The sequence below is a fragment of the Syzygium oleosum genome, unplaced genomic scaffold (genome assembly GCF_021117445.2).
Source record: "Syzygium oleosum isolate NSW1041296 unplaced genomic scaffold, Sole_v2.1 Sole_v2.01, whole genome shotgun sequence".
NCBI classification, from domain to species: domain Eukaryota; kingdom Viridiplantae; phylum Streptophyta; class Magnoliopsida; order Myrtales; family Myrtaceae; genus Syzygium; species Syzygium oleosum.
The window spans coordinates 15,572,407-15,587,130 of NW_026607485.1; the positions used below are offsets into that span (position 1 = coordinate 15,572,407).

The 14,724-nt window shown below is 38.2% G+C and overlaps 1 protein-coding gene across 1 annotated transcript; it reads right to left on the minus strand.

Annotated features, from left to right (window-relative positions):
• Positions 1 to 3,301: 3,301 nt before the first annotated feature.
• On the minus strand, positions 3,302 to 5,197 carry LOC115679788 (uncharacterized). The gene is made up of 2 exons (XM_030603496.2): positions 4,475 to 5,197; positions 3,302 to 3,748 (listed from the first exon to the last, which is right to left on the minus strand). The coding sequence occupies exons 1-2, from the start codon at positions 4,926 to 4,928 to the stop codon at positions 3,525 to 3,527; spliced, it is 678 nt and encodes a 225-aa protein (XP_030459356.1). The 5' UTR covers positions 4,929 to 5,197; the 3' UTR covers positions 3,302 to 3,524.
• Between the last annotated feature and the right edge of the window lie 9,527 nt (positions 5,198 to 14,724).

Below are 14,724 nucleotides of genomic sequence, written 5' to 3' on the forward strand. Positions count from 1 at the left end.
GAGTGAAATTTAAATTTTTTTAGGTGCCCAAAAAAAATTAAAAAAATCAAAAAATTCAAAACTTTACAGAATGGCTTATAATACCTGTGGCCACCCACTTTAAGTAAAATTTAAATTTTTTTATGTGAAAAAAAAATCAACAAATCAAAACAGATTTCTGTTCCAGAAATCAATTTCTGGAGCAGAATTAGTCATGTTTTACCAAACAGATTTCTCCTCCAGAAATCAATTTCTGGCAAGAATTTGATTTCTGGAGTAGAATGGTTACCATTCGCACCCTTATTCGACGTCAGTGACGGAAGAAGCAATACATGTTAACAATGTTATAGCCTAGATGCTTAATGCCACCGCTGGACACAAAGATTCTTTTTTTTCTACATGAAGACTCATGATAGACAAATGACATTTACATAAACTGACGGCGATGGCTTTTACAAATGATCATCGCAAATTGTTTCCATGTATTGCAACGTGGCCCGTTCCTCTGAAACAGTTACTTTATTTGGTCCAGATGATGCATCGACATATCCATTTTTGGTGAGCAGCTGAAGCAGCTGGAGGAATTGCTATCGCCAATGGTGCTTACTTCGGCCCTTAGGCCGAACGGTCGAACCGACCCAAGTAGGCCATTTCATGCCAGACCCGAGACGGTCTGGGTTTTTGGGCCCGTATATGTTCATATTTTTTGAATAGGGCTCAGAGTTAAGAAATCCGAAGGCCCGGTCTGACTCGACTTGACCCAAAAATAAATATCAAAACATTGAGGCAGTCAACAATGTCTACTGACGTCTACAGATGTTGGTAGGTTATTGTTTCCCCTGTGGGGTAGTTCGTAGCAGTACTATCCCCTAAAATGAAACCTAAAAAACCTGGGCTCACTTTGGTCCCAATGCTTCATGCTTGAATGGACTAACGTCAACCTGTCAGCACGGGGAAATATATTTGTCGGTGGCGGGGAAGCCTAACTTTGATTCCATGAAATCCGTTTTTAATATCACGAATTAGATAAGACACGAGACAAATTTCGAATAAAAGGCCATAACATCACGTCATGTTTGTATACTTTGGGGCGAAGAATCTAATCGGGAAATTTCGTCTTTCTAGTGGACGCAGAAAAAGGGAAAAACAGAAAGAAGTCTTTGCCAAAAAAACAGTTTGTTAACTTACCAAAAAAGTCTGACCAAAAAAAAGAAATTACAAAAAAAAAATTGTTAAGAAGACTCCTCAGTTTAGGTAATATACCAATTGCACCTGGAAAAGGGGAAAAGGGTAGGTTTGCATTTGGTTTCTTCTTCCCCGGGATCGCTATGATTTCAAAGCTTGACGTTGTTTTATCCAACCACTGTTGAAAAACTGTAGCTATGCACCGGAAGAACTGTCAGGCTAGGTTTCTAGGGGTTTGACTTCTGCTCTTCAGTTTGTCTCTTACATTCTTATTATCTAAATTCAAGCTGAAGATAAAAAAAAGCAGAGAAGAAAGTGAAGCTTCCCAGTCGTCACGTCATCATATTATTTAAAGGGATAGGTAAACTAAAAGTTCTAAACATTATCACAAAAATATAATTAAATTTTAAAATTTACAAAATATATAATCGAGTCTTAAAATTTTTTGAATTGATTCAATTGAGTCCTCAAGTTAACACCGTCTAATTTCATGAAAGAAAATGTTGACGAAGCGCTGACATGTCTTATTTTATTAATTTTCTTAAGACATGTGCGATGATGCGGCATTAAACAACCGCCACATCAAAAAAAGTTAAAAAAATATAAATTAAATTAGAAAAAGCTATAAAAAAAAGAAAAAAATACCCACAACCAGCGGTTGTGGTGGTTGCCAAGCCCTCGCCAGTGGCCGCCGGGAAGGGCCGGCGAAGGTCGCTTGGGCCTTCCCAAAGCCCGACCACCCTCGCCGGCCTCGAACGAGGCCTCGGCGAAGGCCTGCAGCCACCGATTTGGGGGAGGGCGCGACCCTCACCTGGGGTGAGCGACTTTGGGCAAGGGCTTGCAGCCTTGGGGGAGGGCGTGACCCTCGCTCAGATCTGGGGCAAGGGTCGTGCCCTCCCCAAGATCAGGGGCTACAGGCCCTTGCTGGGAACCGACAGGGCCTCGCTTGGGACTGGCAAGGGTCGCCGAGCTTCAAGAAGGCCCAGGCGACCTCCGCCAACCCCACCCGGCAGCTGTGGCGATGGCCGCTGGCGAGGGCTTGGCCACCGCCATAGCTGCTGGTTGTGGCTCTCTGTTTTTTTTTTTCCTTTTGTTTGACTTTTAGCTTTTTCTAGTTTAATTTATATTTTTTAACTTTTTTCTGACGTGGCGCTTGTGGACGTCACATGTCTCAAGAAATTTAATAAAATAAGGCACGTCAGCATTTTCCGTTAGTAAATTAAACGGTGTTAATTTTAGGACTTGATTGAATCAATTTGAAAAGTTTAGGACTCAAATACACATTTTGCAAGTTTTAGGACTTAATTACACTTTTGTAACAAGTTTTAGAACTTCTATTGAACATATCCCATTATTTAAAATAGTTTTTCTTCCTTATCTTTTTGTGATCTTTATTTCAAGTTTTATTGAAATACTTTGAAAGTAAAATCTTAAAGAATCAATGTTGGAAAGTGCACTCCAAAGATTGTAAGAGGCTAGTGTCACGGTCGCGAGGTTTCCATGCACCAAGGACCATGCACAATCAAAGAATACTCGTCCAAACCCTAACGGAGCTTCCAAAACATTTCCAAAGACGGGCGATATGGTAATTGTGCCGTGTTCTAGAGAGTTCTCGGCATAAATGACACTAGTTAGTTGACGGGAAGATGCAATTTCAGCCACCCTTTCAAGAGTCGATTAATGGATGTAATGAGTCGAGTCCTTTTACAAGTAAAGGCATTCTCCCCCTCATTTGGAGCATCCATATCAATTGAAACATTTTTATTCTCTCCCAGAGCTCTTCTCTCTAGACTTTATCTCTCTACGATCCGAGTGAGCGATCAAGAAAAGACTTGGCTTAGACACTCCAACAATCCAAATGAAGCCTAAGTCGCTGCATGGATCGTTTCCAAACTATCGACCTGTAACACTAGTCCATGGCCGGAGGTTGTAATAAGAAATCAAGCAGAACATACCTAATTGAGTTTTGTTTCTTACACTGTCTAAAAATGGACGAAAATTGCAGGTTTAGCAAAGACAAAGCATAGTTAATGTTTGAGGAAGCTTTGGTTTATCAAAGAATGAAAAACTTCATAATTAGCTAAACTCTGAAAACCAAAAACTTGCAGAAAAAGGGTTAACATAGAGAAATAGCAAATTTGACAGGTAATCTCTCTACGTTCATATTATATCAATTTGCCATAATTATACATTCGGAACGACCCACCCCAGCTCTCCAGTCGGTCCATGGCATTAACTTCCCATCTGTGATTACATAATGCTAAAAAAAGAAAGAAAAAAATAAGTAAATTCACTCCTTTTTCATTATCCTCTAATTCTTGCAAGAAAATTTATTCTTCCTCCTAATTAGCAACAAAACATCAAGTAAGTTTCCTGGTGGTGGTGTGAGCACCATTTTTGTTGCTCATGATTCTCAGGCTCTGCCTCAGGATGTCTGCCTCTCTCTCACTCTTGTGCTTGTCTTGTTCCAAGGATGCCAGATGAGACTTGAGAGCTTCAATGGTTTCTTCCTTGGCTCTCAGCTCCCTCTTCAGCTCTTCCACCATTTCTTCTTCCTCCGGTCTCCAACACAGTAGTCCCTCTCCTGCACAAAATTTCCTTTGGTTAATCATTTGTTCTGGTGAGATAATCATGTTTGCCTGAGGAAACGTTTCAAGAGAAGCTCTGTTCAAGAAAAGGGTCCTTCTGGTTTTTAGGGGAAATTAAGAACATAAGAATTATTGGATCACTGCTAAGAAGTTAATAGAATAATAATGTCATAACATAAAACGATAGAAAAGTAAAGAACAAGATCATAAATTTCTGAACTTCTTATTCACTGCCATAATATTGTTCGGCCCTAATTAATGAAAGAAGGCTTTGAGAAATCATACCATATTCGCTTTGAGCGTTATCTTCACTACCCAGAAACTTCTTTAACAAACTATGCTATTCACAATGTTACCCGAAAAGTACACCCACTATTTTAATAAAAGCATGCACAAGAACTTCATTTTTTTTTCGCCAAAATGAACCTACACAAAAGTGGAAACCATTCGTGAAGAGAGCAGACTCAAAGTAGCAAAAAAGAGCAGCACTCATTGTAGTACTCATCAAAGAAGAAAAACATGAGTCTTGCAGTCAGCATTGAGAAAAGTTTCAATCAGAACTTTTGCGCTTTGTTTTTGTGGGTTGTGGATAAGTATTGTGCCACCTGAAGTCAGCACACACTCTTCAAAGGAGTTCCAGAGCGGGTGAGTCGCGAGCAAAGCTAACAATAATACCATGTTGATGGCTGGTCAGATCGAGTAGTACAGAGAGAGGGGCTGACCGCAATGAGTGGTACGGATGAGATCGTCAAGCTCCATCTTGATGGCAAGGTAGAGCTGCTTCCACTTTTCCACAGCCTCGTCCCTCCTTGCCCTCTCCTCCCTCATCTGCTCGACCAACAATCCCCAATCCTCACCCACCACCACCATCTCTCCCCCTCCTCCTCCTCCTTCCATCATCCCTGTAATCCTCTCCTCCTTCTCCTCCACCACCTTCCTCAGCCTCCTCACCTCCTCTCTCAGCCTCTTCCTCTCCCTCCTCCACTCACCCTCTTTAAGTGCAAACACCATCACCTCCCTCTTGTAGGACTTGGCCTCCTTCTCCCTCTCCTGCACTATCCCATTGATCTCCTCTTGGAGCAGCCTCACTCTCTCTGCGAAGAGGCCCTTCAAGTCCTTGCTTTTGTTTGAGCTGATGGCCTTCTTGCTAATGGAGCTGGAAGTAGCAGCACCCATATGGTATATATGTCGGCGTTGAGTGCGCGCGCGCTCTGATTTATCAGTTTCTCTGGGGCAAATGGAGTGATATGAAATTATATCTCTCTTTTTATGCGGGCGATGGCGATGATATCTAGAGAAGAGTGAAGAAGTGAGAAAGAAAAGGGAGTATGCTTATGCTTTAATGGTTGGTGGGGCTTATACTGGGCTAGAGAACAAAAAAATGTGTCGGGCATAAATTTTTGCAGCAGAGGCTCCTCCAACCCCATGCACATGGAATTATGCAATTTCCCACTAAATCTCTCTCTCTCTCTCTCTGTGATTTCAATCATTTATGGAAGAGTCAAAGATGCCCGTGAAGCTGACTGTGCCTACGTTTTAACTTAAAAGAAGACTGTGCACACCTTGCATGTGTGCACGCTATAAGCTAATAGCTATGTGGTGTGGACAAGGATTACACAGCATTATACCCATTCAGTCTTCACATCCCCATTTGAATGACAGAACACCTAGTAATTATTCTTAGGGCAACCTTAGGGAGCGCAGATACGTGTGTCTCGATGGTTTGGCGGGTGTTGAAATTGCCGTAAGAGTTCAAGTATTGTATTTTAGAGATAAGAAAAAGAAAAGAAGAGAAAAGAAAAGGCTAATGCCTATGAAATTTGTGTGGGGACCTCTAGCTACCATCCTTGTACGTATACATGTTTTTTGATTCAATTATTAGCAGCTTTTTTAACATTGTTTTAGTAGGTCTCCGACAGAGACAATTGGCTCGCACTTGGAGGATGGTTTTGCTGGCATTATTTATTCTGCTTTTTTGCTCCTTTTTGGCTCTTTCAAGTCTTATCTCACTTTCAACACCGACCTGTTCTATTTTCTGAAGGCAGCAGATCCATCATGGTATCAGAGTAATGCACGATCGGGACCGCATTTGCTTTCCCTTTGTTGTTTGTTCTACGAGTAAGAAAACTCATTTTAAATGAATAAAGTGAATTTTGAGCCTATAAAATATTGTCAATACTTTTGTGAACTAGATAAGATGCAAAACTTTAGTAAGTAGCCCACATGTGAAATTGCTGGTACTGATGATGAAGAATCTAAACCATGTCATGCGCCTAACACATACAAAATAATTGGTTCGTTAATCTAATCATCGTGCTTGCTCGGGGTGAGTAACGATTCAGATTCGATCCTGAAAAACCAGCCGGAACTGGCCCGATCTGTCTTGTTCGGAGACGTTTTTAGGAGAAGAGAATAGGTTCAATGGGCCAAAATTTAGAAACCAACAAGTTTTGTTCAGTTCCACTTTGATCCTTGAATCCGCTGGTTTTACTCGTGAATCGAACCAAATAGGCCAGTTTCTTGGGTAGAATTGGTTTTAAACGAACTCTGAACTGGTGGACACACTTTCTTTGAAAAATTTGCTTTACCAAATAAAAGGTTAATAGTTAAAGTCTAACGTCATATAAAAAAGCCCACAAATTTAAACTCACGCGCAGCTCACACCAAACAAAATAAAAGCTGCAAAAAAACCATTTGGATTTCATATTTTACCCATAAACTAAACAGGTTAAATTCCAGGCCAGTTTTAGGGTGAACTAGTTTGATTCCCTATTTTAGGTTATTTGGAAACCTTCATGATCTGATTTAATTCCTAATTCCAACCTTGGGAAAAGTACCAAAAAAATCATAAACCTATTATATTGATACTAATTCAGTCTCAAATATTTCAATTGGACCAATTTAGTTATAAATATTTTCACATTAGTAACAATCCAATCCATTCGGCCAATTTAGGCTAGAAATCATTGACATAGATACTAGCCATTCTACGTGGCATGGCCAGTGTTGACATGGATATTTTAAATTATTTTTTATTTTTTTATTAATTTTTAAAAAAAATTCCTTTTTTTCCTTTTTTCTTTTCTTTTTTTTTTCGTTCTCTTTCCTTTGGCCTGTGGCGAGGACGACCCTCAATTGTGGCCAGTCGCTAGCCATGGCCGAGTACCGGCCACAAGCCAAAGGAAAGAGAACAAAAAAAAGGAAAAAGAAAAAAGGAAAAAATTAATAAAAATTAAAAATATTATTAAAAATTTCTACGTCAGCGCCGGTCGTCCGCCAGCTATGCCACGTAAGACGGACGGTGTCCACGTTAACAATATTCGGCTTAAATTGGCTGGATGGACTTAATTTATATCAAAATGAAAAGGTTTAGGACTACATTGGTCCAATTGAAAGTTTTAGAACTGAATTGTTACCAATACAATAGACTTATGATTTTTTTAGTATTTTTCCCTTCCAACCATGGAATCAGACCACCCGAATCATGCTCGGCTCCAATGCCAGTCTCATTGGGGTATCAACGTTGATCCTGCTCTAATTGTATATCCGTTGTTATTGTGTGAAATGAAATCTAAATATTGCATTAACATCTATTTTATTTTTTGCTATGTTCTCTTGAGGAAGAACTATTTGAAACATGGAATAGATTCAATAAAATAGGTCTTTTCACGAAAGAATTAATGTTTCTAACTTTCTTTATATAGCACACTCACTCAATGGTCCATATTATGGCAAACAGCGGTAAAAATCTAAATTAGGGTATGAAGTTGGGTCAGTTTCTCAAAAAAGGGCTCAGAGTGGACATTATTTTAAATAAGGGCTTAAAGTGACCAATCAGTCTCAAACAAGAGCCTGTTCTCCGACCGGCGAGCAAGTGATATTTCCGGCGACTTGAGTAGGGAACTTTAGTCCAAAAAAAATTAAATAAAAAATTACAATTCGTAAATTTTTTTAAAAAAACCCAAATTACTTGATTCAAACTTGTCCACGGGCGTGTTGGGCAATCAATGACAATGTGGTGGGGGGTCAAAGATGGGAAGAAAAAAAAAAGTAATTTGGGCTTTTTTTTTAAATTTTAGGAATTATAATTTTTTATTTAAATTTTTTTTGAACAAAAGTGCCCTTATTCCGGTCGTGGGAAATATCACTTGCTCGCTAGCCGGAGAATATTTGACCGACCGTCAAGCTTAGGCTTTAATTTGAGATTGATTGGCCACTTTGTGCCTTTATTTGAAACAATATACACTCTGAACCCTTTTTTAAGAAAATGATCACACTTCAGGCTTTTATTTGGAATTTTTCCAGCAAAAAGCCCTATACATCCTATTTTTCTTCTTAATAATGAAGGCATTTACAATGCCATCAATATTTCTTAATTCTTCTTTGTGAGAAAGAAAAATAATACCTATAATAGAAGGACTAACTGATTAACCCCAAACATTATTAGTAATGATAGTACGTAAATGTAACTCATTATTTAAACAACTATTTATAGTTTCAGGAAAATTGTCCAAAAAGTCATAAATATATTACACTTTTACAAATTCTGTCATAAACCTTTTAATTGTGCCAATTGAGTCCTAAACCCTTTCACATTTTGCCAATTAAGTTCATTCAGCCAATTTTACCAGAAATTACTGACGTATATACCGGGTGTCCTACATGGCATGGCAGATGCTAACGTGGGCATTGACGTTGATATTTTTATAATATTTTAATATTTTATCTAATTTTTTATTTATTTTTATTTTTTCCTTTTTTTTCTTTCGCTTTTCCTTCTTTACCCTTCTTACCGTGGCCGACGAGGCTCCGGTGACCCCTCGCTGGCCACTGGGCAAGGGTCGCCGGCCGCAGGCGAGGGCATCACGGCCCTCGCCAATGCCCAACAAGGGTCGAAAAAAAAAGAAAATAAGGAAAAGAGAAGAAAAAAAAAAAAATTATGTCAGTTCCGGCCGCACCACGTAGAACGACTGGCGTTTACGTCAATGATTTCCAATTAAAATTGGCTCGATGGACTCAATTGGCAAATCGTGAAATAATTTAGAACTCAATTGGTACAATTAGAAGGTTTATGACTGAATTGATAAAAAAAATAATAAGTTTAGGACTTTTTTGATTGATCATATTTAACTTTTCTTGTTCTATCTCAGAGTATCCATTCACTCGAAACCGCTCCACTTCCATTTTCACTTTTCGACGATGTGCCCAGGCTTTTTCCAGCCTTTCAATAGGCCCCCATGGTGGGGACGTGTCACAGGTGCGGGGTTCAGCTCCCGCGTTCTACAAGAGGCAAAGCAAAAGTTAGAAAGTGAGAATAGTTAGAGATGCGACGGATAAATAAAAAAAGCCCCCTTGTAATTCCTCTATTTTCTATTCTCCATTCACTAGGAGTAACGCATTTATCGTCATCGTAACAACTTTTAATGCATATTACAAATTAAAACCCTTCTACGTAAAACATCTATTCCAAATCCATTGTAGGTTATTATTCGGGTTAATACCATGAAAAATCCTAAACTTATACACTTATGATAAATTTATCCCAAACTAATTTTTTGATCTCCAAAAATCCTACACTGGTACAATTGTGACAATTTTACCCTCCGTTAGTTTCCGTTAAATTTCTGAGTTAGATGACACGTGGCAAATGACAAGTGTACCGGTTTGGGGGTTTACCCTCCGTTTGTCACTGGTGTACCGGTTTGTGATTTTTAACGGAGGGTAAATTTGTCGCAAATGTACTAGTTTGGAATTTTTTGTGGTCAAAAAATTAGTTTAAGTTAAAATTGTCACTGGTGTATCAGTTTGGGGTTTTTGGTAGTCAAAAAATTAGTTTGGGATAAATTTGTCATGAATGTACCAGTTTGGGGGTTTTCAGGGTATTAACCCTTATCATTAATAGAAAACCTTATTATTAATATTTTTCTTCCTTTCCTACTTTTTTTTGGTCGAAAACCTTTCCTACTTTATGAACTTGCTTTTGAACCTTATCAATAAGAAAATGGAAAATAGTATACCTGACTTTTCATTTCAGTACTAAAAGCATATATCTATTTTCAATAATACAAGTTTCATACATCATATCACTAGAAGGATTGAAATGCCTTCCTTTCTGTAAAAGTCCCAAAAACCCTAACCTTACACCACGCGAACATCCAAATTCTCAAACTAGGTCTGCCACCACTTCCGCTGTCTCGGACCGCTCCCCCGACATACCCCGTCGCCTTTCCTCAGGTTAGGTCTCTCTCACGCGCGCAAGCAACGGCAAGCTTGACGAGAGCCTTCGCAGCCATCACAACCTACAATTAAGATTCGATTTTCTTGGACTTTATGGACGCGTGATGTAAATCTAATGGCTAAGAACAGTAAATGAATCCAATGCCCAATGCCTCTCGGCCCTCACCTCCAAATAGGAAGCTCACAAGCCTCACATGTTGCCTAAGAAGCTATTAGCCAAATTTCCAAGACTTGGTTCTATTCTCACCACCGTTGCCTAATATCCTTATGTTGATTAAATTCACAAAACTTACTATCATCACTATTAGGGTGCGCATGAATACCATTCTGTGCCCGGGAACTATTTCTGAACAGAAATGATTTTTTTTTATTCTGTGTCCGGAAATAATTTCTGAGCATTTGAAGGCGTTTGATAAACTGTCCAAAATTTCTATTCCTAGAGTAGAAAAGAACAGAAATTCGTTCGGTAACTACACAAAATTTCTTTTTATTAATAATATTTTGAATTGTTTAATTTTTTTTTTCTTTCTACCCATTTTCTTCTTTGGCCATGGCCGGTCGCCGGTGACCGGCCACAGCCCAGGGCCGGCGAGGGCGTCACGGCCCTCGCCGGCCGCCGGCGGAGGCGAGGGTCCCCCTTGCCGGCGAGGGCGAGGGCTGGACCCTCGCCGCCCGGGCGAGGCGGCTCGCGATCCGATCATGGCGAGGTCGGCCTCGCCCGGATCGGGCGAGGCCGAGCCTCGCCGTGGGTCGCGACGGCGAGGCTCGGCCTCGCCCAGCCTTCGCCCTCGCCGGCAAGGGGGACCCTCGCCTCCGCCGGCCCTGGGCTGTGGCCGGTCGCCAGCGACCGGCCACAACCCAGGAAAGAGCAACACAAAGAAGAAAAGAAAAAAAAGAAAAAGAAGAAAAAAAAAACTGATTCTCAAAATTGTGCCGAGAAACAAGAAGCAACTTTTTTTTACTTCTTGTTTCTCTTCCAAAACTGTTTCTGGGCATAAATTTTTGTAAAAATGTGCCCGGGAACAAAAAGTTTACCAAACGCATTTCTGTTCCCAAACTATTTCTGGGAACAAAAGAACAGAAATTTTCACTGTTTGGCACGTTACCAAACGGGCCCTTAGATTCCTTTGAATCAGGCAAAGCCCCGTGGAAGCTGAAATGACCAACAAGATTTCACTATTCCTGCCCAATGCATATGTAGTTTATTAGAGGGTAGATATATATAGAGCATACTGGACAATTTATCGAGAAAAATACCAAAAAAATCTTAAATTTAATGCATTTGTATCAATTCAGTCATAAACTTTTCAATTGAACCAATTTAATACTAAACCTTTTCACATTGGTACAAATTCAGTCTATCCGGCCAACTTGGAACTAACTTGGTCAAATTAAAAAGTTTAAAACTAAATTGGTATCAATATGTTTAGGAATTTTTTGGTACTTTTCCTTAATTTATCTGAAGTGTATGACACATAAACTACAATTACGAGATGAGCACTTTCTTTTATAGCAATCGAATGACTGTTTTTCTATGACTCTATTACATGATCGATGGCATCTGTGAGTTGATGAGGATTGACTCATTTCTGTGAGCCGTGACACTTGGTTCTATTCTCGCTCTCATTGCCTAATATCCTCATGTAAATTAAATTCACACAACTTACTATCATTGCTATTAGATTCTTTTGAATCAAGCAAAGCTGCGTGGAAGCTTAAATGACCAACAAGATTTCACTATTCCTGCTCAATGCATATGTAGTTTAGAAGGTAAATATATCTAGCGACTACCGAATAATCCATCTGAAATACATGACACGTAAACTACAATGACGAGACGAGCAATTTCTTTTGCCGTAATCGAATGACCGTTTTTCTACGACTATCTGTTACATGATCGGTCGCATCAGTGAGCTGATGAGGATCGTTTTGGAATAAAAGATATCTGATTTGCCGGTGTACGTGTTCAAAGTCATAATCATAAGGGAGACTTTCTACACTCACATGTCACAAAACTACTAGTCTATAAAGAAGGGGACGTCATAAATCACACAAAAAGGACGCATTCACATGTTTTGGGGAATGAGGGCGTGGAATAGGCCAAAAGAGAAAAGGGACAAGATATGGACTAAAAAGACGGTGGAATCCTACTTTTCGTACGTAAGATTTAAGACACTGTCATAATTCCTAAGGGTGAGAGGAGCTTTCGATGTCGGTTTTGACATTACTTTGAGAGATATAGACTACGTGCTATGTACTCTCATGGAGATGCCTTTCATGGTGACCGACACAGCCTTTTGTCTTCAATTCTTCGATCGACAGAATTTGTAAGAAGAGTTGATAATTGTTATATGGGAAGAATCATCCTTTTCCTGGTGAGTTTTGTTGAGATAACATGCTGACGCAGAGCACAAGTAGAAGGAGAAGAAGAGAAGAAGTAGAAAGGGGACTCGAAGATCGGTAATAAGACAGAAGAGGACAGAAGACGCCAGAAGTGGGCAAGAATATCAAATCAAATTACAAAAGCTAGCGATATCGAAGCATAAGTAGAGGCAAATAAGATCTCGACACATTGAAAGTGAAATTCAATCGAAACATCCGATTATCATATCTGGTACGATGAAATGGAATGGAATGAAATGACATAATGAAATAGAAAATGATTGTAATAAGTCTGTTATCTTCATATGATAAGTTATGGGAATGAAATGAAATGATGCTTCTTATATTTGGTTGTAAACTTGTGGAATGAGATAAAAATTCTACAATATACTTATTCTAATGTTATAAATTTTGGTATGATTTTATTAGTAAGATACATATAATAAAATACTTATTTTTATATTATACTTCTTTTATATTATTATGTTAAAGTTAGAATAAAATTTTAAATTTATTACGATACATAATTGTTATAATCCCTAAAGCCAATGAGCAATAACGTCCAATTATAAGATACAATTAAATTGATGTAACAATTATCAATTACTTATCCATAGTTAATCTATTGAATCCTACAATCTTTAATTATGTGTTTTAATTTGTTAACCGTGATTAGTGCAATAATTAATATTGGACTATGTAAATCTAATTAAATATGATAACTAAACTTTGGTTTTTATTACCGTAGATAATAAGTAATTTGTAAAATCTAATAAAGAAAGAAATTATGTGGAGGAATCGTGATTTCTTTTAGGGATAAAGGTACTAGAGGTCTCTGAAGTACTGCAAAATGCTCAATTAGATTCCTAAATTATATGCTTCTTTCGTTCGTGTTGATCCCTTCATTGAAAATATAAACGGAGATGCCAACCTGTTATGTCACGTAAAATCTTATGTGACAATTAAAATATAAGAAGCTGTTTTGAAAATTTTAGAAAAAATAAAAAACTGGAAAAGATGAAAATATAAAAATATATATATGAAAGAGAAGGGGAGGGGTAGCCACAGTTGAGGCGCCGCCGCTACCGGCATCCATGCACGGCTGAGGAGCTGACGTCCCTTGTTTGACTTGGGCAAAGACGGCGAGGCCCTCCCCGCCTCTTTAGCCGCTGAAATATTTTAAGGTTGAATTAACTCGGAAATGGAATTTTAGAATATGAGTTAAAAATTTGAGACATTAATAGATGAAAAAAATTTGGCAAGCAATTTTATTGAAATAGACTAGTTCCCCCTTGCCTTCAATCCGTCATGACCAGTAGCTTGATGGCTACAGTTTCATATGTCGCGCATTTAACTTCATTTGGAAAAGGGAGTGCATAGAGACAAAACGACAGCTCAAGTATTTAATATCAAAAATAAATTCCAAGCTGAATAATAATAATAGTAAGTGTCAAAAGTATGACTCAAGTTGACAATTCGTGTCACGATCATAATCAAATCGTGTCGATAAAAAATCCTACAATTTTATCAATTACGCTATAAAATTTATGTATATCAAGTGTGTGCCATTCTTTTCATCTTTCATATAAAAATTTAGGGTTAATATAACGAAAAACTTCAAACCGGTATACATATGACAAATTTATCCTGAACTATTTTTTTTACCATCAAAAACCCCAAACTGGTATACCTGTGATAGATTTGTCCTAAATTAATTTTTTAACAATCAAAAACTCCAAATTGGTATATTTATGACCAAAAAAATCCTCCGTTAAATTGAATTAATATCACAAAAAATCACAAAATGGTACACCTGTGACAGACGGAGGGTAAAACTCCAAACTGGTACACCCTTCAACTGCTACGTTTCATTTAACTAAAAAATTTGACTGTTAAATTTAACGAAAATTAATAAAGAGTAAAATTGTCACATACGTATCAGTTTAGAGTTTTTCGTAATCAAAAAAATTAATTTAAAATAAATTTATTATAAATATATCAATTTGAAATTTTTCGTGATATTAATTCAAAATTTTATTTGAAATTGCTCTTCTTTTGCTATCATTATTGTTGTTATCATTATCATTTTATATTATTATCAATCATAGGCCCACGAATCTTGTAGGGCGCCCAGATCTCCCCGCATTATAATTACAATGCATGCTTGTGAGCGTGACGACTGACGATGATGGACTAGAAGTCTCACTGCCGAAAGCATTGGATTCTTTGAAAGGGGAGGACTTTGCATTTAAGGCGGCTGGTACGCATTTCTGAACAGATTCCCATCGATGTGTCTTTTTTTATCTTTTAAATACAGCCCATTTTCGACCAAAAAAAAAATTACAGCCCATTG

Coding starts and splice junctions, on each gene's coding strand:
- LOC115679788 (XM_030603496.2), bottom strand. CDS start 4,928: ATGGGTGCTGCTACTTCCAGCTCCATTAGCAAGAAGGCCATCAGCTCA. Junction 3,749..4,474: donor CATCCGTACCACTCATTGCG/GTCAGCCCCTCT, acceptor AATTTTGTGCAG/GAGAGGGACTACTGTGTTGG.